Below are 25,341 nucleotides of genomic sequence, written 5' to 3'. Positions count from 1 at the left end.
ATTGCTAGCAGGGTAAGAGCCAAAGAGTGAGAAATAAATTAGTCTTAAAAACACCTTTCCCCCACTCCTCCTTCCTTCCATGTTCTCCCTCCTGCCCCTCAGAGGTGCAGGGGGATGGGAAATGGTGGTTACAGTCAGTTATTGTTTCAGCTGCTGCTCCCGTGGGGTCCCTCCTACAGGAGACAGTCGTTGATGGACCTCTCCAGCATGAGTCCATCCCTTGGGCAGCAGATCTTCCCAAACTGCCGTCCCGTGGGTCACTTCTCCATGGGGTACAGTCCTTCAGGAATGAGTTGTACCAACGTGGGTCCTCACAGGGCCACAAGTCCTACCCAGGAAAAACCTGCTCCAGCGTGGGCTTCCCTCTCCCTGGGCTGCAGGTCTCTGGCAGGACCCCGCTCCATCGTGGGCTTCCCACGGGGTCACAGCCTCCTTCATGCATCCACCTGCTCCAGGACGGGCTCCTCCATGGGCTATAGGGGGGTCTCTGCACCCCAGAGTTCCTCCATGGGCTGCAGGGGCACAGCTGCCCCACCATGGTCTGCCCCATGGGCTGCAGGGCCTCAGCTCCAGTGGCTGGAGCACCTCCTGCCCCTCCTTCTGCGCTGACCTTGGTGTCTACCTTGTTATCCCATGTTCTCACTCCTCTCTTCCCTGGCTGGAATTTCTTCTGCGCAACAATCGTCTGTTCTTAAATATGTTATCAAAGAGGTGTTATTGTTGCTCCTAATTGGCTCAGCCTTGGCCAGCAGCTGGAAGTCCGTCCTGGAGCCGGCTGGCATCGGCTCCATTGGGCAGGGGAAGCTTCTAGCAGCTTCTAACAGAAGCCACCCCTGTAGCCCCCCTGCTACCAAATCCCAGACACAGAAACCCACTACAGTCATGAAATTGATTCTGTCTTCCTGACAGCTCTGAGTAATGTAAAATGTTAAGTAAGTTGTATCAAAGTTTAAAAATAACTATGATGTCAAATGGGAACAGATGACAAAATTTGTGAAAATTTTTCTTTGTTTTCATAGACAGGAGGTGTTCTGTCTTTAATAGAGTGCACTCTGATCGAGGAGACAGATGCTAGTGATGATGATTGTAAGTTAAATTCAGCTGTTTGTGGTAATTACGGTTTTTAGTTTCCAAAAATTGCTACCTTTTTTTTTTGTTGTTTTTCATAAGAGCAAACTGATATGTTTTCCCCCTGCTTGAAACCAGAGGAATACAGTGTTAAACTGATTCAGTACAATGAACATTTCAATAATGGACATGCTGGCTCAGATAAGGGTTTGTTATGTTATATTTGTTCTTGCTGTTGACATCCCAGATCGGATTTTCAAGAGGAAGGGCTGAAGGAATGTGACAAATTATTTGATGATTTTTGTATACGACTTCACCCGTAGGATCTCGGAAAGAAAAAAAGCCTCAAAACAAGCAGCAGATAATTGGATTTCTGAAATATATGGGGGAGGTGAATGAAATGGCAGAATTCATGAAAACTTTTTATCTGGGACTCCCTACAAGTCTGAACTGCGAGCTTGTTCAAATGGAACAACAAAACACAGGCTCAAGCTGATTTTATTGTTATTCATTTTGGCTTCCAGCCTGCAGTTTTTCAGCTTTTGCACTTGAATTGTGGAAGTAGTTTCATTAATTTCAGAGGTATTTCTAGTATGCTGAGGATATATCAACATAGAAGTGTTAGAAGTAATTTAGCCTTACTTGATATCTTTAGGAGCAATTAGTGTAGCAACTCCACTACTTTTGTATCTGAAAAACAAAATGAGTTGTTGGATCCTCAGCTGGATTTGCTCTTTGTCTGGGTGATGTTTAAAGCAACTTTTGTTTTAAATGAAACCATTTTTTTATTTGTCTTATACTCTGAAGTTTCACATTTTGACTTTTTTTTCCTCCTCTGGCTGTAAAGCAAAAGGTTCTGGACAGGTATTTGGACACCTTGATTTCAAACTTATAGTTGAACCTGCGGATGCTCCTCCTTTTACTGTTGTCCTTTTAGCCCCATCACGACAGGAGAAAGCTGCATGGACAAGTGATATCAGTCAGGTAGTTCAATGCATTCTTTTTCCTGCTTGCACTGAGATCTTAGTTTATTCTGTGTTTCTGAAAACCATTCCACGACAGGGATGCTGATTTCTTGAGGGCTGATTTGCTGTGTTCTGTATGAAAACCCCTTAGTGCTGCCTGTTTTCGTCAAAATTCTGTCTTTGCATTTGAGTCACCAGTGAAATATGTTTCTCAATGACAGAGATGGGATATAAGTTACAAAATCGTCCATGTACAAACATAATGCTAATGGTAATAATTTTTATGTCTAAGAAGAGCCCATCAGATACAAGTTTTGATTTAAGAAGAAGGATAGTACTGGTTTATTCATGACTTTTATATAAATCAAAAAGCACCTGAGAGTCCTGAGAGTGACAATGATGCCATATCAGATCAATAATGTTGTGAGAAAACAAGATAAACTTTCCACCAAAAAGAATACTAACAAACTATTATAAATAGTGTTGACCATTCTGACAGTGTGCAGGAAGTGTCCATATTGTAAACGAAGAAAAAAGGTTATTCAAAGTATTTTAATGTCAGGAATTTTTTTTGTGTGCTTTTAGTTAAAAATATAGTAGACAAAATTTTATCAGGAGTCTATTTGGGGAGAGAAGTTGAATGCACTATAGAAAATCTGAACTTTCAGCTAAGCTGATCTAAATAGGCTTTTTTGTGTGTGCCTGTGTATGCATATGGACAACAAGTACATAGATCTCTCATAGTCCTGAATTCAAGTCCTATCCTCTATTAATTTAAAGAGTAATAGCTGATTAGAGAAATATCAGTGTGGAGTGTGATGCATTTCTAAAGCTGCTGTCATTGCTGGCAACATCTCCAGATGAATCATCATCATAATGAGTAGAAATTGCTTAAAAATAAGTATTCTGAGTTACTCTCTGCTGGAATAACATCTTTGAAAGAACAAAACTATGAAAATAAAAATCTCAATATACATTATGAGCTGCAACTCTCTGTCTTACAGACAGACATGACTGGAGAATTTTTGACAAAATAGATTTTCAGTGAATTATGGTGTTCCACTGACATGTACAATTATTGGAATTATTTGCTGGGGAGAAAAGACTGTTTAAGAACTGGCCTGGAACATGGGACAGCCAGGAATAAGTCCATCTTTAACCTAAATTATAATAAATTTAAAAAGCCATCTGATATCATATTGATGCTAAAGGGTTCCTTTGAAATATTTAAAATTAAAATGGGGAAATTAGGTATTTTGCTAGGTGTGTTTTTGTCACTGCTTTTAAGCAACAGTTTGATCAAATCATATGGTTAGTTATTACAGCTGAACTTTTCAAATTATGCTAAAACCTTGAATTTAAATAAAACCACATATAGCTACGTAGATCATGGTTTAAATTTATAGCTGTGGAGATGTAACTCCATTCCCTTCTCTGGATACATCTGAACTATGTAAAAGAACACCACCTCCTAATTCCTTGCCCAAAACGTTTATACAAGAATTTGCTGGGAATGGCTTGGACAGTGCCTTCACACTTATGTCTGACAATAAGCATCACTTCAATTTGTATGTGCAAGTCTGTTTCTAGAAACTGTTTGTGTTTCCCTCTGGTCTTTTACCCTGAGTAAAGGGTAAGGAATTAGTGTACCCATTGCTGTTCGAAGTATTTTGACTTGGGGTCTTGATTTTTTAAGCTTACACTCGTTCAGGAAACACTAGAGATAATGAATTTTGCTCCCTTTCAAAGGAACTTCAAAGGAAATATCACTTCCAACTCAAAATGCTTATCTTGTGGGAGAAAAAAAAGGATTCTGAGCTGAGTACTTTGAGAGGCAAAGGCTGAAAAAGCATGCCCACTGTAATTCTTACATCACTGCCTTTCATTTGTGAAAATACCTTGTGCCAGTCAGCCCATACCCTCTAAAAACCACACTTTGAGAGATATGAAAAGTGTGGAAATAAGTCTCCTTACTCTGTATTTTCATTTTAACAGTTCTCAATGTTTATTTTCACAGTGCATTGATAATATAAGATGCAATGGGTTAATGACAATAGTGTTTGAAGAAAACTCCAAAGTCACAGTGCCACATATGATCAAGTAAGTGCAACATTTTTCCCCCCTCAGTGAACAAAATAGCTTGTTGTAGTTTTTTAGTAGAAGTTTTAACAATGGAAATGTGTATTCTGAAAATACAAGAGTTTAATTTATTTTTTCCCTAGTATTGTTGAATGGAATAAATTTTATGTCCCAAAACATATGTTTTCAAATCCCTTCCTTGGAATGGTAGGGATCACTCAGAATGGTAAACTCCTAATTCATGGTGTTGGATCACAGCCTGGATTTTTCTGTTATTTGTGAAGTTGGCTTCAGTTATGCCTCAGATGAATGATTTTATTCTCAGTTAGCTTTCCTCTGTCATACCACTCATAATTTTATTGAATATATTTTAAAATGTCTGGAGAATTTATGTGACTGAAGACAAGTGCCATTTTCCAAGATATTTTGTTATATTAGCCAAAGTTTATGTTTTCTTTGTTTCTGCTATTTCTGATAAAAAATTATTTTCTCTTGTAATTTTGAGTGATCACACCAAGGTAATTTTTTTTAAAACCTACCCCATTTACCTTTAAATTCTTTCAGTGATTTGTTGTAATACATAATTTTTATTTCTAGAGAGCAGTTTTCAGTACATGATTCCAAGTTTCCAACAAAACCTTACCTCTTCGACCTTCTATCTACCTCAGTTGACATGAGTTTTGCCTACTATTATCCCATATAAGTGTTAATGAATAAAACATAGGGATAGACAGATATCTATTTCCTTTCCTACTGTTATCTGTCACATCTCTTTGTTTCTCAAATGCCTCTTTTGTAATTGTTTCCTCTCCTTTCTTTGTGCTTAGAAATGGGAAAAAGAAAACATCGTTGAATAGACTGTTAGGGCACATACCTTTGATCCCTGGAAGTAAGGCATTTTACAGTCTTCTGGTTTACTCCAGCAACTCTCCAGTGTGTGTAAACACTTCTGTTACGTGCCAGGTTTTAAAAGTACATGAGTACAGCAAAATCTTAATCCTATTGTCAAGAGAAGGAAATTTTAATTCTAAAAACCATACAGGATCCTAACAACAGACACAACTTTGGCATTCTCTTTCTTAAATTTTACTTGTCTGATTTTCAACACACATTGTCTTTCAGAGTCAGATGTCATTGAATGAAATAAAAAAAAATGCCACACTTCCAAGAGCCCAACCTAAGAAAGAAGATGTTTTGTTGTTTCTTTTATGTGATACAGTGTAGAACTGTATAAGATATCTTGATATGTATTCTGAGAAAATTCAATCATTTTTAATTTAACAAGTGTATTAAAAGATGCTATACTTAGTATTAATTTTTACAAACTAAGCTTTCAGCTAGATAAAATTAAGGAAAATTGAATTTGAGGGGAAAAAAGCCCATTCTGAGTAGGGTTATATGAATTATTTTTGGTTTGATGACCAAGCAAAAATTGGTCCTTTTTTTCTTTTTCACTGAAACAAAGATTCTTCTTGGTTACTGCTTTGAAATTTGAGATCTTTCATGCTGTTCCCTCTTTCTTCTTTTAAAACAAAAAGTAATTCTTGGAGGCTGAGGGCAGGTGTTAATTTGCAGGTGAGCCTTAAACTTAGCTAAGGGATTAATTTCGCTGCCTTCTCTTAGGATCCATTATTCTAATTTAGATAAAGCTTTATCCCAGCAGAAAAACATTGCAATCAGTTCACTATTATTCTACAGCAAGATTCTACTAATATTGAAGTACAGGCCATAGTAGCCTGAAAGAGACAAGAGGGGACCATTCTGCCATCTGTTCCATTTCAGAAATTTAAGCATCATTAATGATTTCTTAGGCTTTTAACATAAATTAATTACCTACCAAAAATAAATTTAAAATTCTCTTAGTTATGAAAGCAGGTATCACCACAGATTAAGAGTTTTATTGCATCAATGAAATACAATAATATAAATATATTTGCTACCTCTGTGTTGACAGGAGCAGGTAAAGTCGTAGAGCTCCTTTGCCATAACCACTCGTTGATAAAATGTTTCAAATTTGGGGTTTGTGTGTAGATCTGATGCTCGTCTTCATAGAGATGACATTGACATCTGCTTCAGCAAAACGTTGAACTCCTGCAAAGTGCCCCAAATCCGCTACGCGAGCGTCGAGCGCCTCTTGGAACGACTGACGGACCTGAGGTTTCTGAGCATCGATTTCCTGAACACCTTCCTGCACACCTACCGCATATTCACTACGGCAGCTGTTGTCCTGGAAAAGCTCTCAGACATCTACAGACGGCCCTTCACCTCCATTCCTGTCAGGTGAGCCATATCATACTTTTCTGAAAGAAGTATCACAGTGTCATTTGTTGTTAGTTTTGTGATTTTCTGCTTATTTATAGGAAGGAAGTTATAAAAAAAGTTTTGAAGCGGAAACTTTTTAGTTTGTTACAGCAGATCAGTTTTTAGGTAAGTCTGTCTCAGGTTTTGGCTCTGAGGACTTAAGTGTTAGACAGATTTTGCAGTGCTGTGCAGATTTGCACAAAGTGTTTTCAGTTAAACCTGTTCTGTGTTTCTTGTCACAATATTGCTATTCGATTGTGTGTTTCTCACTTGCAGGTCTTTGGAATTGTTCTTTGCCACCAGTCAGAACAACAGAGGGGAGTACCTGGCTGATGGGAAGTCACCACATCTCTGCCGCAAGTTCTCTTCTCCTCCTCCACTGTCACTCTCCAGGACTTCCTCGCCCGCAAGAACCCGAAAGCTGTCCCTGACCTCACCCCTGAACTCGAGGATCGGTGCCCTTGACCTCTCTGCTTCATCTGCAGCCAACAGTCCTACCTCAAACTACAGCCCGGCCACTTCACCCCCGCCCACGGGCAGCAAAGTGCCCCTGGACCTGAGCAAAGGGCTCTCGTCCCCAGAGCAGAGTCCAGGATCCATCGAGGAGAGCCTGGAGAACCCCCGCGTGGACCTCTGCAACAAGCTGAGGAGGAGTATCCGCAGAGGTATTAAATACCCACAGACATCCTGCCCTCTGGTTGTTCTCTAGTCGAGGCTGCGACAAGTGGTCTGATCCTACCGTTTGGTTGCTCCCTTCCAGGAATGGCAGTATGGCAAAATCATGGAATTACAGAATAGTTTGGGCTGGAAGGGGCCTTAACACTCCTCTAGATCCAACCCCCCATACTTTATCTGTTTTCACTTCAGTGGAGTGTTAAGGAGAAAGGCAGAAGAAAATACATGATGCCAGTTGTATTTCCTGAGGTGAAAGATTTTTGATTTGTACCATTACTAGAGGAAGTAAAATATCAAGTTAAAAAGAAGAAGGGATGTAAAGATTTTAACGTTTGCACACAGGGTTAGTTTTCCAGGGAGATTCTGTCACTAATCCAAATAAATAATTTATGTGATGTACTTGGAACACTGGTGACATTCACACCACCTGGTTGTTTTCCATGCAGAAGGTGGATGTCTAAAATAGATCAGTTGCTCCTGTGCAAATGCCTCTTTCCTCTATGGATTGTGTAAGGCACCTTGGAACAGGTTTCACTTCCAGAGGGCTAAAGTTGGTTGAAGTAAACCCCAGTATGTGCATCTTGAATTAGATCATTGTATTTATACAAAGGCAAAACAAGAAAGTAGCTCCAGTCTCATAGGAAGCATAAATGGGCGTTATTTGTTCTTTAGGGATGGAGAAATGATCTTTGGAATAAAAGCATAGAGTAATTATTTTCAATTGTTACATTAAACAGAAAATAATGCCATTAAAAAATGCTATTTTATTCCTAAAATTCGTTTAAAAAATGTTTAAAAATGGTTGTACATGGCCTGATTTGCAGTCTGAGGAATTTGATCTGTGAGTATGAGCAAAATGTAGCCCTGTTTTCATTGCTAGTACTGTAACAATGAAAATTAATAAGAGGAAAGAAGAAAAGGATTACCAAACATAAACTAAGAAAAATATGATCGAAATGTATATCTACTTCCTAATGATAAATTGAAACAAGTGCCCTGGTAACAGATTTGAAGTTGCATTAGGAAGAGGGATTGTTTTTACAGAATGTAGCCTATTTAACAAAAACCCTTTTTTAACAGACAAGTGAGCCACCTTAGCATTACAGGAGTCTGTCTCTCTATAGGAAAGACTTTTGTCATTGGAAAAATTTTGTAATTTTTGACCACAGGATGATTTATAGAACACTTGATCTACTGACACGTGACAGGATGCACCTCTCAGACAGGAAAAAGGGTTCTAGCGCAGGAGGAGGGTCAAGTTAGATATCAGGAAAAGGTTCTCCCCACCCTCCCAGAGAGTGGCCAGGATCTGGAATAGGCTTCCCAGGGCAGTCCCAAAGTACAAGCCATGCATTAAAGTTAATCACAGACAAGTAACTGCAGTTGTAAGTGCAGTGGTTTTTGCTACACACTGTAGAGTGAACTGGTTAAGAACAGCTTGTTCTGGCCTTATGTAAACACTGGGCATTGTTGCAGAGTTATTCAGATTTTTCATTCTGGTCTGTCAAAGCTGGAGGGGTTACCTGGACAGCGCAAGGAACATTTGGAAATGGCAAGGAGCTCATATAAATGCTAAATGGATGTCTGAGTGGTGTCTCCTGTCCCCTTGAGGATCTCCTGCTGAACAGCTTGCACTCATTTGAAGATGTTTGCATCTAGATAGTGTTGTTCTGCCAGGGAGAGTCCTTTTGTCACCCAGCTGTATGCAACATGAGGAAGATAAGTAAGTCTAAGAAGAATTCTCACAAGGGGAATAGAAATGGGTAATGCTGTTACTCTGGTGCTGCCAGATTTCCAAGAAGACAACTGTGTCTTACTCCAAATCAAGTACAACTGCACAAATCCTGTTCCACAGGACATATTATTATGGTGATTGTTGTTCTCCACGAATGTTGTCCATTTGCATGCTGGAATTCACACTTCCTCTACTACTTTCAAAGTTGTTCCCTTTCAAAGTTTTTATTTTTTCAAAGTTTTTGTTTATTTTTATATACACAATGCTGATGCTGCAGGGAGAGTTGTCATTCATATCAAAAGAAGGATATGTTTTGTCAGCTTGTTTTCCCTCATTTTGGAAGTAGCATTTCTTCCATTCCTCTTTTATTCTTCTGGTAGAACAACTCCCCCATGGAGTAGTCTGTCCTCCAGTCCAGTTTGGCCATTTTATTGGGCAGATTTTGATTACACAGTTATCCAACAAGGATTATTTTCCCTAGCTCATACAAAACCTATGAGTTCCTTATTACACGTGCACATTCTCCTACGGTTTTACCCAACCTATTTTTAAAACTGAAAACTCACTGGTTTTCACCAGGTTCTTTATTTATGAGATTTCGTGTGTCTGTATCATTGGTACAAAACTTTCCCACTCCTTTAACTCTATCCGGAGGGTAATTATTGCCGAGCTAATGGAAAAATTTTACAGCAAGTTCCAGAAGCTGCACTGATTAAAACAACTATAAACCCAAATTATGCACGATCACACCAGTATTGACATTTAATTCTCTTTTAAAGCAGCAGTTCTGGATTCTGTGTCAGTGGATAGGACAATCCCTGAAAGCACCTCAGTAGTGGACACCACAGAGCTTTCACCATGCAGATCCCCCTCAACACCGCGTCACCTACGCTACCGCCAGCCAGGAGGTGAGAAACTGATGTGCCTCAGCTCTGTCAGTCACTTTAGAGAGTTAAATCACTGTGGCTGTAACCTTTGAAGGATATTAGAAAGTAGTAATAATGTTTGAATAATCTGTTTTGCTTGTATTTTCTTTATTTCTCAGGTATTAATAATAAAGCCATTAAAATGTGAAGTTTGCCTCTTAAATTTGAGTATCAGTAATGAGACTTGGAAACATTTTGGGACTTCAGTATGACTCAGTGTTCTTAAATAGCTCGAGCAGGATGTGCCTAGGTTTGGGACTAATACTGAATCAGTGCTGTTCTTACAAAACTCTCAAGACTTCAACAGATTTTTTTCAGCTACTAAGGGGACGTATTTCAGGCACCATCTGTAATCACAAAACACACAACACCCATTGTTGTCAATGGGGAGTGACTGTGTCAGGTTCTTTGTATAACACTGAACATTTACAGATGGTGTCATATTATTCAATTCAAAATTTGAATAAACTACTCAACTGAAGAGGAAAAAGCGAGAGCTGGAACTCTTCAAATAGCTCTCACGTGGCTCTTTGAAATCATTAGCAGAGCTGGGAGCTGTGTCCATGAACACTTAAAATGCTGCCAGCTCCTGAGCCAAGTTTCTGAGCAGGTATTTTGTACCTGAGACTAGAACAAAACTAGAACAAACAGGCTTTTCACCTGTTAGTAAGTTGCTGAGACACTTTAGATTTAAATGAATAGTAATTTTCTGTGATTGAGCCTGTTTGTGCTGAGATGGCAAGATTTTGGAGTTAGAAACTGTGAGCAGCAGTGTTGTATTATTTGAGTACTAGTCAGAGGCAATGTTTTCTACTCCCTTTGGAAAAAAGTTTGATTAATTTTGAAAAACTCTACTCATCCAGGGAAGCAATGAAAAAACATGTGAACCTACTTGTCAGAAACGGGTTAATATGCTTAGTTCTCTGTTTAGGTTAATTTTCTACTCTATTGGGTTTTTTTTGTTTTTGTTGTTATTGTTGTGTTTTTTTAGTGTGTGTGTTTTGTTCTTTTCTTTTTCTGTTTGGTTAATATACTTGTTTCTCACCTCAGCAGTTCCTTAGATATTGTTTCAGTAGCAGCATTAGTTATCCTGACCTGGAAATAAAGCTTAAACCACAAATAGGATACTTTTATTGTCTTTAACATAAAGTCATCTGACGGTGAAAGCAGAAAGTGTCCATGAAGTATAAACGTTAGTGAAGATTTTAAATCTTACTGTTGTTTAATGAAGAGTATGTGGAATTTAACTTTTCCCTGTCTTTTCCCTCTACAGTGCAAGCTGCTGATAACAGCCACTGCTCAGTTTCTCCTGCTTCTGCTTTTGCTATTGCTACGGCTGCAGCGGGGCACGGAAGCCCACCAGGTGAGAAAAGTGTGCTGTGCAAGAGAGGTAACACTGAGATACCTGAGTTCTCTAAAAGCTCAAGATTTCTCAAGAACTTACCTGTATGTTCTGAAGAACATATGCTCAGGTTGGATGGGGCTTGGAGCAACCTGGTCTAGTGAAATGTGTCCCTGCCCATGGCAGTGGGGTTGGAGTAAGATAATCTTTAGGGTCCTTTCTAGCTCTATTAGTTGAATTCTTATAATTTGTCCTTAACATTTCTAGCACAGCCTACTACTGAAAGGTTAATATTTGGTATATTTGGTCTGCTAAACCTCCAGTTAATATCTTTCTTGGGTTTTATTTTTTTTTATTCACTTACAATTTAAGATTTTATTTTTGAAAATGAGCTTTTTTTATGTTCAAGGTTGGTATACACAAGAACAGTTTTACTTAACAAAATTATTTCAAGTGTATACTGTAAATTCCTTGGAAAGCAGCTATGGTAGTCTACTGACTGGAGATACTTAAAGCAACATAAAATACTTGTTTTAAGTTTTGAGTGTGTTCACTGCCTTGCTGCATACCCTTTAACATATTGATATCTTCCACTAGCCAAGTCCTGTCATGTTACAAATAAAAAACTTTCTTACAGTCTACAAAATCAATGTCACTTTGCCTTGACATGCTCAAACCCACAATTCACTTTGATCATGTGTGAAAAAGCACAATCTGACTGTAAATTCACACCTGTCTCTTTTCCATCCTAACCCCTGAAACGTCAAGAAACTTCTTTGAAGACCTCAGTCACAAATTTACTCATGAAATTCTGTGCAAGACAGTAAATCATCACCATAGATGTCAGTGGATTTTGTACTCACTGTGGCTGAAGTTGTGGTCATTGCTTGATAAGTGAGAAAGCATCATGATAATTTCTGCAGAAACATGGATCAGTGCTCTTGTTACTCCTGTGCACTTCCTGTGATCTTTAGATTACAAGACAGTAATGTTCACTTTTAGTAACTTTATCACAGAATCACAGAACCACTGAGATTGGAAAGCCCTCACAGCCCATGGAGGCCACCCCGTGCCCAATCCCCACCTTGTCCCCCAGCCCAGAGCACTGAGTGCCATGTCCAGTCATTCCTTGGACACCTCCAGGGATTGGGACTCCACCCCCTTCCTGGGCAGCCTCTTCCAATGTCTAGTCAGAAGAAATTCCTCCTGATCTCCAGCCTGACCCTCCCCTGAACGGCTTGAAGCCATTTCCTCTTGTCCTGTCCCATATTCCCTGGGAGCAGAGCCCAACCACCCCCTGGCTCCACCGTCCTGTGGGAAGTTGCAGAGAGCATGAAGGTCCCCCCCGCAGCCTCCTTTTCTCCAGGCTGAGCCCCCCCAGCTCCCTCAGCCGCTCCTGGTGCTCCAGACCCTTCCCCAGCTCCGTTCCCTTCCCTGGACACGCTCCATCCCCTCAATGTCTCTCTTGTCTGAGGGGCCCAGAACTGTCCCCAGCACTGGAGGTGTGGCCCCAGCAGTCCCAGCACAGGGCCGGGCACTGCCCTGGGCCTGTGACACCCCATGGCTGGGACAGCGCAGGGGCCATTGGCCTCTTGCCCACCTGGGCTCACCTGGGCTCATGTCCAGCCACTGTCATCAGCACACCCAGGGACTTTTCCAGTTTTCCAGCCTCTCTTTCCCTACCTAGAATGTTCATGGGGTTGTTGTGACCCAAGGGCAGGAACCAGTACTTGACCTTTTCCCTCATTCTGTTGGCCTCAGCCTGTGGATCCAGCCTGTCCAGATCCTTCTGCAAAGCCTTCCTGCCCTCAAGCACACCAACACTCCCACCCAACCTGGTATCATCCACGAATATGCAGAGGGTGCACTCAGTCCCCTCATTTAGATCATCAGTAAAGACATTGAACAGGACTGGGCCCAGCATTGACCCCTGGAGGACACCACAAGTGACCAGACACCAGCTGGATGTGGCACCATTCTTACCACTGTCTGGGCTGGGCTGAGCTGTCCACACAGTCCTTAACTCAGGAAGATGCACCTGTCCAAGCGGTGGGCTGCAGCTTTTGCAGGAGATGCAAAAGCTGTGGGAGATGGTGTCAAAGGCTTTACTGAAGTCCAGCTGGACACGTCCACGTGTCCCTCACCCACTAGATGGGTCACGTAGTCATGAAAGGAGATCACGTTGGTCAGGCAGGACCTGCCCTTCTTAAATGCGTCCTGGCTGGGCTTGATCACTTGGTTGTCCTGTACATGCCATGTGATCACACTCAAGATGATGAACCTGTTGCAAACATCTATTCAGTAATTTTTATTTGCCTTTGTAATCAGACACTGCCATGGAATCATTGACACAATTTGCTTTGTGAGTTAATTCCAGTGTGTTTACCAGTTGTCTGGAAAGTAAAATAAGAGTGAAAAATACGGTGTTTTCCCAGTAGGAACCAATTAAATTGAAAATTACTGCTTTTGTATTGTTAAAATCACAGCTTTTCAATATTCATAACATTGAAGAATGAGAGAAAATACTATCTACAATTATGCAGTCATTTGGAGGAATATCAAAGCATAGGAATGCTGGAAGAGGGAAAAACAGCATCCCTTATATTCATAAGCTATTCATAAGCTTCTTCATTCAAGGTCATTCTCCTGGGTGATATAAAAAACAGTGAGAGAAGATTATGCAGCACATTGGACAAGAAAATGTGTGGTGGGGAGTCTCAGGAGACTGAACTAGAGTAATCCATTGTCCACCTGTAATCAGTACGAAAATTGAAGGCTACAAACCACGGTTTGAACTGTTGAATCATCTGTTTTGTAACTTAGTGCAATTAATCATGGTAGAGATGGTATTAAAGTTATAGAGTCATGAAGTTCACTTTTGGGTAAACCAAATAATTTTATTTATTTTCCATGTATATGTTACCATGATTACAAGATTTTTATTAAATAATGCCTTTTTTTTTTCTCCTTGTGGTCTCCTGTCTCATTCACTTTATAGGATGGGCGTGATGACTTAATCAGTTCTGGGCAGTGAATGAGATTTGTGGGGTTTCTTCCTTTTTTTCAGTCAGTCCTTGGCTTCCCTGTTGCAGACATTCTGATGTGTGCCTTTTAATATACTCCTGTATGGAATATGAATATATGAAAATATGATGACATTCAGTGTTGAATAATACGAAGTGATGCACACAAAGAAAAACAGTCTGAGCTCTTCACCTGAAAGGATTGGCTCAGAACTGAGATCTGACAGTGACAATAGGTCGTTTCCTTAAATGATCTTGGTGCTCAGCAGAAGCCAAAAAGGTACAGAAAACATCAGGAATTATTAAGAAGGGAACAGAGAAGACTATTATGCTACCACAGTATAAATCCAGAATTTGTGTAATGAATAGAAGCCTCGTGAGATTCTGTTGAGGGACATTGTGAAGGTTCAAAAGTGGACAGCAGGAGTCATTTGAGGTTACTAGACTGGCAGAGGAGAACAGGTCCAGGATTTGAAATGAGTTGGATGTTGTGGGAGAGTATTAGGAGGTACAAGTCACCTGTGTGTCTTTTGTTCTCACTGTTGCCTGAAGCCCTCTGGATGTTTTGTATTTTGGTAGGGTTGTTTTGTTGGTTTGTGGGGGTTTTTTTAGATTGGATGGGGGGGAGGCATTTGGTTTGGTTTGTTTGTTTGTTTTTAATAGGTTTATTTTTTATTTGTTTGTTTATTTAGTTGCTTGTTTGTTTGTTTTGAGGAGAGGTTTTTGAGGTTTCCTTCTGGTTATTTACTGTTGTTTTCCCAGGGTATGATGCCTTTAGCTCTTCTCAATTTCCCATCTCCCAGTTCTGACTGTTCAGGGATGCACTGAGGCAAGCAGGGTAACAGACTCACAGGAAGGCCCTGTAATTACACACTGTCAGAACCAGACATGAAGAACGTTTAATTATCTTCTGTGAAGAGTGCTGGCCATAACATTTTAGAATTGTCCCCATGCTATGACAATTTATGTACTGATAATTATGCAAAGCCCTGAACAGCTCTCCCATAGTGTACCTTGGCTTTGCTTCTCTTTAGACAGAGGAGCACTGCGGTGGACCTGAACTCTGTATGAAACCTTTCTCTAAATCAGGATAGTTCAGGTTCTTATGCCCTTCATCAGTTGTTTTCTAACTTACTGATTTTTTTTGCCATTATTTTCTACTATTTTACAGTCAGTTGTTTTGATGATGGCAAGCTTGTCGTATTGTTTAGTTCATCTGTCTGGTTAAATATTAATCTCTACATATCCTAGAGATGTTTTTGTCTATTCTCTTCCAAGAAAATTTGCATACTAGTTGTTTATTTTAACAGCATGATAAAGATAAAAAGAACTACAAAGTGAAAGTACAGAAAGTTAAATAAAGCACCCCAGGTGCACAGCTTGGATCCTGTATGGATGATAATATGCACAGTAGGGATAAACAGAGTATGTTCTGTCTTTTCATGTCCTTTCTCTTCTGAGGGATGTGAAGGATGGCTGGATGGTTCATGGCCTGCTGCAGGTGAAGTGCTCTGTCACCATCAATAGGTTGTTGCACTCCTTCATTCTTTTCCCAATTTATAAAACTAGGATAATAATACTAATAGATTCTATCATAGGAAAGAGTTTTATTAGTTTCTTCACACTGTGTTCATACACCTCTGCAAAACTGATTCTTGATTTCTGCTTCAGTCAGAGATATCTTCCCAAATCCACACAGAAGTTCTCCAGCAGATCTGCTCTGATGTCTGTCTTGTAACACAGAAAAGTTCTACATAAATTTTAATGCGAATGGTTTCATCCTAGCGGGTATCCTGCTAATCTCTTCTTTTAGCTTTGCCATGAATAGTCCTCAAGAGGAGCTCCAGCTGCAGCAAGCCCCATCTCTCTGGGAGTGAATTCCTCCTCTTCTCTGAGAGTCTGTCACACAACCAGTGTCAAAAAAAGGAGTGAGACTGGTAACGTGGGAGAGTAACCTCCTGCCAAAATACTCACCAATCACTTGTAATTTAGCTGCAAAAATCTTACAGATGTTGCAGGAGTTAAGTAACAGCATAAAATCTACACAGCACCCATACAAACCCTAGCACTGGATAAAAAACAATTTATGTGGAAAATTATTTCTTTCAGCTGTGGCTTTGTAGAACTTGGAAATTTCGCTGATTTATTTTTTGTACAATTCTTTCAAACAGGTTATTATTTGGGGTTTTTTTTCCTCCTTTTGATTTATGTATGTTATGGGCAGAATGAGAGCACTGTGTCAGGATCAGCAAGATATCACGCACTGGTTTTTAAAGAAAAAACATCTTTTGATGTTCATTTACTGAAACTGCTCTCTGTGCAGGCCCTAATACTTGTTAATACTCATAAATTATGAAGGTGTTCTGTGTGAGTAAAACAGATTCAAGTTTTGCTTAAAATCTCTGAATAGTTGTATGGATGAAGCCAAATTAACAAAACAATGCCATTTTTATTAACATTACCTACATAAGCTTAACAAACACACAGATTTGTTGTCTACTAAGAATATCTGACACAAAGTGAATAAAAATAGTTAATTCTAAAATCAGTAGTTTTATTTTGAAATGGTTCTACTGAACATGGGCTTCAAGGGGATTGTTTTGACAAAGTCTTGAATTCAAGAACTAAACTGATCTTAGGTGTTTTTTTTAAATATTTGAGACATATAGATTAAAAGAACCTTGAGAAGCTTATTTCTTCCTCAGCTCAAACTGGAGACCAAAGACCTCCCAACATGAAAAATAAATCTTACACAAGAAGCAAATATTTAAACCAACCAAACAAGCTGTTCCCTAATGAATGAACCCAGCAGCTTTATTTCAACAGCTCTGTCACCAGATTTTAGCTGGGTACATTGTATTTCCAGCATGCTTCAAAGCTGCCTTCATCCTCCTACTCCTCCTCCTTCTCCTCCTTCACCTCCACCTCTTCCAGGGTGTTGATCTGCACTGTAGAGAATGTTCTATTTCTCACAAGAACAAGACATTATGGAAGAGGATGGGAGTGGAATGGGAGCTTGGGGTTGGCAGGAGGGCACAGCTTCTTTAGTGCAAGCATTTGTTTTTTAAACCACATATTAGAGGTAGAGGAGACAAGGAGAAAGAAGTAAGGGAAAAAAAGTGTCTTTGGGTGAATATCTCTGACAAATACAATTTACACGTAGGAAAAAATGCCCCATGCTGGCAGGAAGGCAAGATAGGTTTAATCTCTCTAATTTTAGTGATTTAAAGGAGCAATTAAAATGACAGCATGGAGCTTTGAAGCATTTACACAAAAATGAATCACATCTATACTATCCCTTTCAGTTAACTGAGTGAACATATCTCTAGTGCTAAATTACTTTTTGCTTGAGTTATTTACCATAGTATTGTTCAGGAGAGAGAATTTTTCCTAAAGCTTCTGCATTTTGCAGCTGGTACCCTATGAAATCACATTTCCAAAGATGTCCCAAACAAAGAGCCTGCTGATCGTTTCTTACATGGGGATAGCACACCAGCTCCTTCTCTTTCCACAAAGGAGCAATCTTACTCTAAATTGCCCTCAATTTTAGGCTAGCAGAACTGATCTGACTGTTTACCAAACTGTTTTCTGGCATCATCGAGTTTTCCATAGCTGTCACAGTCTGCCTGCAGAAGAAATCAGACCATCCTTTGCACCTGCAGCAGATTCTCCCTGAAGTCAGTGCAAATCCTGCTCCCTTCATTTGCTGCTAAATTAAATTGGTGTCCCCTTCAGAGCTAGTTCAATACACCTGGGCTCTCAAAAATACCTTCTGGTGCCACTGCCATATGTTCCCCTGCCTGTTTCTCTCTGTTGACAAAGCATTTAATAGAGCCTGTGAATTCTGGACTGATGGTCCTGTCATCATGTCTCTGTCTATGGAGAGATCGAGTTCCTTTCTTAATCTAAAACTCCCTAAAAAAAGTTAGTCATATGCTACTTATCACTGATTTTTAGTGCATTAGCAGTATGCGTAAGTGATGGAAAAGATGCACAAAGGGAAGTGTAAAACCTTTTACAGTGTAAATGTCTGCTTTATTTTGACTTGGCTATTATTGTATTCTTGATCACTTCCTGCGATGAAACTCTGTAGGCCCTTTCTGTACTTTCTGTGATGAAAAGCTGCCAAACCTCAATTTTAGAGCAGCTGAGTGCAGTTGAGGATAAAGAGTGTGGAAATACTTTCATGAAAGTGTCAACTTCAGGAGCCACTGGAATGAACATGGAAGGTCCTCATCTTCTTGGAGGTGCTGTAACATACCCCAAGTATAGATGGACTTTTGTAATTACAGGTATGGTTTCTGGAATGACAAATCTGCAGAAAGCTACATAAGGGCTGAAGCTGAGCCAGATGGGTCCTGTGAGCTCTCAGTCTGACACATTTTACCCCTGTTTTCTTACTGGCACAATATTAGAGGGATGCAAATTAGCTGAAAGTAGTAATTCATGTTTCACAGAGAGCCACAGTGGGTCATGTGTTGGGCTTTCCCTTCTGATAAATCAGTCACAGCTTGATTAAGGCTGACTGCTTATTTTCAAAGATAAAAATTACAATGAGAAAGTTTCAAAGAAGATTTCAGGGAGAGCTGCTTGGTTTATTTTGGGTTGTGACCAGTGGAGCTGCTCCGCAGTCTTTTGAACAACTCGCCAGCTCCCAGTGTGACAATATTTTTGTTATGTTTGTTCTGGCAGAAGCACTAATTGGAGTAATGGAACGATGCAACTCGTGCCAAATGATGTAGGGCCCCGTGTGCTCTCCAGTGGGTCTGTGTGCTGGGCGTGGCTGTGCCAGGAGGGGCCATGGGGGCTGCACATGCAAAATAATGCAGGCATGCCCTCCCAGTGGGGTCCTGTTGGTCCTCGAGATGGAAACCATGTAAAAACACTCATTATGCTTTAAACAGATGCAGTATTTCCTCAGTTGTCGCCGTCCTGCAGACAGAGTATATAGTTCTGCATTCAGGGATGTCAGATGTGCTGTTCAGGGAGCATTTCCCTAATTCTGAACAGTGGCATTACACTATTACATTTCCTGAGACAGAAGTTCTAGAGTAGGCAGCTGAGTTAGTAAGGAATTTGGTAAAGATTGGAACAAAGCAGGGCTTGTAGGAGAAATTTTTGCTTTCTTTTTTTCATTGTGAGAGGACAGGCAGACAGAGATTTCCTATGATGAATGCTGTGTGAAAGGCAAGCAAACAATATCTGATTTGATGTCGAGCTGGATTCTATATTATGTGGCTAGCTGTCTAATCCACTTCTGTGCTGACCTAAATGCTTCCAATTGCACCAGTGGTTACATGCTGGTGTATATTTCCTCCTGAGTTTGTACGTAAGTATCTGTGTCTAAAGCAAAACCAGAAAATGTGTATCTTTTTCTAGTTGATATCCAGTATAATGCCATAAACTTTACTGTTAGTAATTTTGCACTCCAGGAATTTTCTGGATTATAACTTCTCATTCCCTGTATTGGAAAAGCTTTGTGGAACTTCTTCGTTTTGGATCCAGACCAAAAATAAAGCAATTGTGATGGTGATATCCCAATAATGATTGAGATGAGACTATTTCTAAGCAATTGGAAGAAGATCTTAATTTTAACTGTGCATATTCAGGTCATGGATTCCCACATGGAACTCCAAGATTGAATTTGGGGGCACCTGACTCGTGTCAGAGGTACAGGGTGCCATCAAATCATGCCATACTTATGAATCCTGCTTGTGTTCTGACCCTCACCAGTCCCCCCTTTCTGGCAGGGATCTAAGATACTTACTTTCCAGAAAGAGAAGAGTTGGTGTAGGATTTGTTAAAGTCCTCTGGTCTTTTATTCAGGACAACCAAGATTTTTTAACTTGTCATTTTTGTTTGACTAATGGTTCTAGTCAGGAACTGGGAAAGTGAGTACTTATTCCCTCTTGGAAACACATTTTGATGAGATTGCCAGACCGACTTCTGCATGGAGGTATAAGAAGCGTTGAGACCTGAACATTGAACTTCCTTAGCGCTCCCATTTTAATTAAAAAACTCCAAGTGGGAAATACTCATTGAGTTACTCCACAGCTGACACTGTTCTTCACTGAAAAAAAGTTTTGTGACAAAACCCCCCTGTTTTAGACCCAGCCATGACTCTTTCCTGAGGCTGGGGGGGGGAGGGGGGTATCAGGTATTGTTGCCAAAGCAGAGTGACCAGGGCTAACGCTGTGATGTTCAAAATGAGTTGAATCTTCCCTTGCATTTTTCGTAGAGCAATAGCTTTGTTTTGAAACAGTGGCTTGAAAATGAAAGATAGTTTGTCTCATGTGATCCCTGCCCTGGGAGTTAAGAAACGGGAAAATGGCAATTTTATTTTGTTCCGTTTAGCAAAAGTTTATGTGTCCCACTTATGTATTCCTTTATTTTGAATTATTGTCTTATTCTAGTTTGTTAGAGGAGCTGACTAACCAGGAAATAAGCATTCTCTCAGGACATTTCCTGAGTTACAGATTTGTGAAGTCTGTATTTCCTGACCTATTGCACTAAGTCCCAGGCAGCTGGAGTGCTGTGCATGGGGTGGGTAGAGAAGTTTTGGGATGATTTTTTTTTTCTTCCTTTTTTTTTTTTTTTTTTTAACATTTTTCCCCTTGAGCCTAAGTGTTGCTTGAATCATTAATATTTGTTTAGGCTTCCATTCTGGCCCAATCCTAAATGGTCTGGAAACTGCTTGTGAGATGGATGTTTTGTTCAGAGATTTTTTGGTGCGTGTTATGCATCCTGCCAATTTTTATTTTGCCTGACAGTCAACTACCCATTCACAGATGGTATGAAAAATGATACATTTGGCTCTTAGCAATTATCGCCTCCTTTCTATTTAACCTTTATTCCTATTAACATTAAAAATAACATGAATAATTTCACGAACTACTTCCTTTAACTTAAAAAGCCCAGAGGAAACAAAGGTAAAATTTCAAAAGCCACTTTTTTGGTAATTTTCTCTTTCTAGCTGCACATTGACTTTATTTTAAGTCTTTCTTTGTGGTAGGGCAACACTAAGCATTTTGAAGGTCTGAAAGCTTACTTTGAATATTTCTTGAAAAGACCATGAGCATTATGCCATAAAGATCTGCTATACTCTTCATATTGATGGCAGAGCAAGTCTTGAGTTTAGATGATGTGTAATTAAGGAAATCAAGAGCCAGGGATCATTTGCAATGTAGAAATACATCAACAGGTTAAAAATTGCTTATATGCTCCCTGAAGACAAGGAGACATAGCAGGAACACAGGCAAACACACTTGACTGATGAATAAATTCAAAGAAATACCAACTGCAGTGTTGCCATTCTTGTAATTATTCATGGAAGATAATTCAAACATTGCTGCAGTAAAAAAAGAAGGTGTCTGAGGTGTACTAAATTGTTACCAATATAATTGTTAAGGGAGGCTGTTCAAAAAGGCTTTTATTCTTTGCCAGTCATTCCCAATAGTTCTTTTATATAAGTCATAGGAAAAAGTTCTGCTGTCACATTGTACATTTATCATGATATTCTGAAATCTGAAAACACAATTGGCAGCAACAGCCTTTGAAATTCAGGATCTATTCTTTCCTTGAGATACATCTATAAATAAAGGCACAAGATTTGGGTGGTTTTGCCTAAGATTTCACTAGAAAAGTTGGACTTGGGAGTTTACACATGCATGCACACACAAATAGCTTTGTGTGCAAAGAAATACAATTTTGAAGACATATACGGATGTACCAAAATTTAGAATTTGATTTGGTGATGACATTGACTCCTTTTTCTGTCTCCTTGCTGTTGCTAAAAGAAGAAAAGAATATGATGTTCTTGTACTGCTGCTGAATTTTAGCTTTTAAAAATGCAGATTATTTGTGTTTTTTTACTCTGAGTTACTGATTTTTAATAAGAAGTTGTATAACTTGTAACTGCAAGTATGTTTTCAGTCTTCAGCAGTCTTTAAAGGTTTCTTTTTCAAGAGTGAGACTCTGATGTTGTCTCCTGAGACAATATCTACATTAAAACCCCAGAATCTTAAAAGTATGTGCTAGTTATACCTATAGCAGTAATCCTTTTTTTTAGATCTTTTAAATGACAAATTTTCAAATCTGAATATTTCTTTGGGTTAAAAGGAATTATTTCATTCTTTGTAGTAGTCATGTTATAAATATATAATCTCATAGATTATCATCATTGTCAGAGCAACCTTGGTGTTATTGTGAGGAGAGAAAATAGTCTCTTGATCTTGAAAGTATTCTTTAGCCTCTTGCCTTTCTCTCCCGTCCATTAAACTCAAATTGTTTTGCTGGACTGATATATTTTTAGACTGCTGGATTTAGTTCAAGTTCACGTAATCGTGACATGACTGCTTTATCTCAGTGCTGTGTTCTTTATATTTCTCTGATTAGAAAAAGCCTTTCTAAAGCAAGGGTCATTTAAAAATAGTTTGCCAACCTTTCCCTTAAATATTTTGCAGAAATTAAACACAGTCACTACAACTCTATCTGTGTTACACTGTTGTACATCAGCTGGTGCATGTGAGTCCATGGGATTTACCTTACTAAGACTATAATCCCTTGACTTCATTTGATAGTTAGATAGTATTTGTGGCAGAGGCTTTAGGCGGAAGAATCAAATACATACTTGGAATTATTTCTGACGTGGGTGGTTACAGCAGGGATTTTCAGTGGCATATTTCCTAGAACAAAATTATTTCATATGTCCCAAGGACCAGTGAAAGTGAAATTAAATGCCTGAAATGTGTTGTACTCTGGATTTCTCCTGGGTTTCAGTAGTCATTTCTGACTCTGTGAGTTTATAACTCCTTTGTGAAACAAACTCAAAGCCTGACAAAGTGAACAGTTAAACATTCCACTCTTATAAACTGAGGCAGCCAAAACATTGTGGCTCGATGTTATAGCTCCTGCTTTCAGGCCTCAGATTGGTTATATAGAAAACCACAGAATGGTTTAGCTTGGGAAAGACCTCTGAGATCATTTAACAGTAACTACAAAAAAACCAAAGGACTGTGTTATTAATCAAATATGCTGTACTCTATGCAGTGAATGGGATCTCATCATCTTCTCGCTTCTTTTCATCTCAGTTAATGCGGTTTTCTTTTCCAGGTCTGCCATTCTTCAGCTGGCAAATGTATGACAACCTGATATCATAATTAAAGAAATTAAAAGGAAAGTAGAATCATTGGTAGTTTAGGTTTCTTATCAACATTAAGATACTTTCTGTCACTTATCTGTAAAATGTGTGAAACCCGATTATTTGCTTGAGAATGTGTGACCAATAAAATGGGTATCTATGAACATCAAAACTTTTTAGATATATCAAAGAAAAAAATATAATTAGTTTTTTTACGCTGCTTATGTACTGGAAAGGCTTTTCTTTAGTCCTGCATATATTGGAGAGGCTTTTTCAGTTTTAATCTTTAGATGAAAACTGTTCTGCTCCAAGCCTGGGGTTTGTATTTATTGAGGTCAGAAAGTAGCACTGATGTTTCCTAAGCCTAAGCTTTCTGGATTCAAGCCAGGCTGAATCATGAAACTGGCCTACAACACTTGAGCATATTTATCAGAAGAAAGAAAAAAAAAACACAAGACAGAGAATTCTGTTTGAGACTCTTTTTGATTATTTGTCATCTGTCTGGTGAGCCATGAGTGTTCTCCTTCCACCTCTTTGGGATTATGGGGTTTGCTGGGACCTCCCCAAAGGCTGGAGTGCAATTTTCTCCCACGTTAGGTGCTAGCAGAGCTTCAGTGCGCGATTTCAGGGTAGTTCATTGAAACTAATGTATAAAATCTACTTCTGAAATTAGGGGGTTTTTTTGCTGAGAAAGACACCAGAAACTCGTTAAGTCACTGTTCATGACTTCAAACTACTTACCACTAATTCTTGTGAACGGAGTTCTTTTTGTGTAGGTAAACCCTTGCAAACGGATGTATCATCAAAATTTTTGTCAAGCTAATTACTGTGGTCAGGAATTATGTGCTGCTGTATTAATCTTAGACTCACAGAATGGATTGGGTTGGAAAGAATCTTAAAGACCATCCCGTTCCACCCCCTGCAATGGGCAGGGCACCTTTCACTAGGTGCAGAAATACAAAGTGCAGAGAATACAGTTGCTGTAACTAGAGTGAGAATTTCTGACATCTTGAGCGAAACAGAAAAGCAAATGTTCATGTTTAATTTCTTTAAAGTATCCAGTGCAGAATTTAATGTAATACAAACATTCCTTTTGGGTGAGGTGGATTTTAAAGGTGAGATAATGTAAATTGCTGATAGAGTTGTGTTTCCCCAGTAGAACAAGAAAAAGCAGGGCAGGATTTTGCTATAGGGACTTGTTAGTAGCTTTTGAGGAGGGTCTGCTCTCTGTCTCACACTGACATGTGATGAGATGTTTGGATCTGGTCCCGAGGGCAGCAGTTCCAAAGGTGGAATCACTGTCACATCCTACCTGTAGGCATCACTTTTCCTTATGAATGGAGTACATAATGACATCTACCACTAAAATATGCTCTGGTCTTATGTATAAGGTATTGCTATACTTTGATCTGGTTATGTCCACAGGTGTTGAGATCTATGTCTATTTAGCACCTATTTTTTTAAAGTTTGATGATAGTAGAAGCTGTAAAAATATTAGGTTTTTTATTAAAGCGGACATAAGAAAAAGATGTGAAGGTGAAACTGCATTTTGCTTAACATAATCTGAAGACAAGTATGTGACCAGAGTGATTAAATAATATTGAAAGAGGTATTTTGGTGAGACTAGGAATGCTAGCAGGTTAATATCATGTTTGACAGCCTGTGGTGGAAGTTCTGCGTCACCATTATGTGCAGATACTATTTGTAGAAGCAGTATGTATTAATCTCAACAGATAATGGTGAAAAACATTACTTGAAAGTGGCACTCACTGAAGCAGCTGCCCACTAAGATGATTAATGATTAGAAATACCGCTGATATTTCTAATGTGGAAAGATTGCTTCCTTCAGTAGAGGAATGGATATTTACCATGGAGTGCTTCAGTTTATTCTACTGTGGGGTCTGGATGTGGGTAGGTCCATCCAGAATCCTAATTAAATTAATTATTTGCTATCAGTGTGCACTTTCAGATTTACAGTGAAGTGGAGAGGACTGAGGGAGCTCAATCTGGAGAAAAAGAGGCTTGGTGGGGACCTTCTCACTCTCAACAATCCCTTGACAGGAGGGTGGACGTAGAGGGGGGTAGGAC

The 25,341-nt window shown here is 39.4% G+C and overlaps 1 protein-coding gene across 2 annotated transcripts in view; it reads left to right on the top strand.

The window, feature by feature from the left end:
- RASGRF2 (Ras protein specific guanine nucleotide releasing factor 2) overlaps positions 1–25,341 on the top strand; it is a 116,012-nt gene that overhangs the window by 58,610 nt on the left and 32,061 nt on the right. The window contains exons 11-17 of one of the 2 annotated variants that reach the window (XM_050329700.1): positions 1,020–1,086; positions 1,916–2,052; positions 4,051–4,133; positions 6,144–6,392; positions 6,690–7,078; positions 9,606–9,731; positions 11,023–11,112. In XM_050329700.1, the coding sequence (XP_050185657.1) occupies positions 1,020–1,086; positions 1,916–2,052; positions 4,051–4,133; positions 6,144–6,392; positions 6,690–7,078; positions 9,606–9,731; positions 11,023–11,112 (1,141 nt within the window). Of the gene's footprint in view, positions 1–1,019; positions 1,087–1,915; positions 2,053–4,050; positions 4,134–6,143; positions 6,393–6,689; positions 7,079–9,602; positions 9,732–11,022; positions 11,113–25,341 lie in introns of both variants that reach the window. The other variant, XM_050329699.1, reaches the window with a different exon arrangement.

The sequence above is a fragment of the Myiozetetes cayanensis genome, unplaced genomic scaffold (genome assembly GCF_022539395.1).
Source record: "Myiozetetes cayanensis isolate MyiCay16 unplaced genomic scaffold, myiCay2020 scf4, whole genome shotgun sequence".
Classification (NCBI taxonomy): domain Eukaryota; kingdom Metazoa; phylum Chordata; class Aves; order Passeriformes; family Tyrannidae; genus Myiozetetes; species Myiozetetes cayanensis.
Note: the sequence above shows the minus strand (reverse complement) of the source record. Positions and strands in the feature narration are given on the sequence as shown.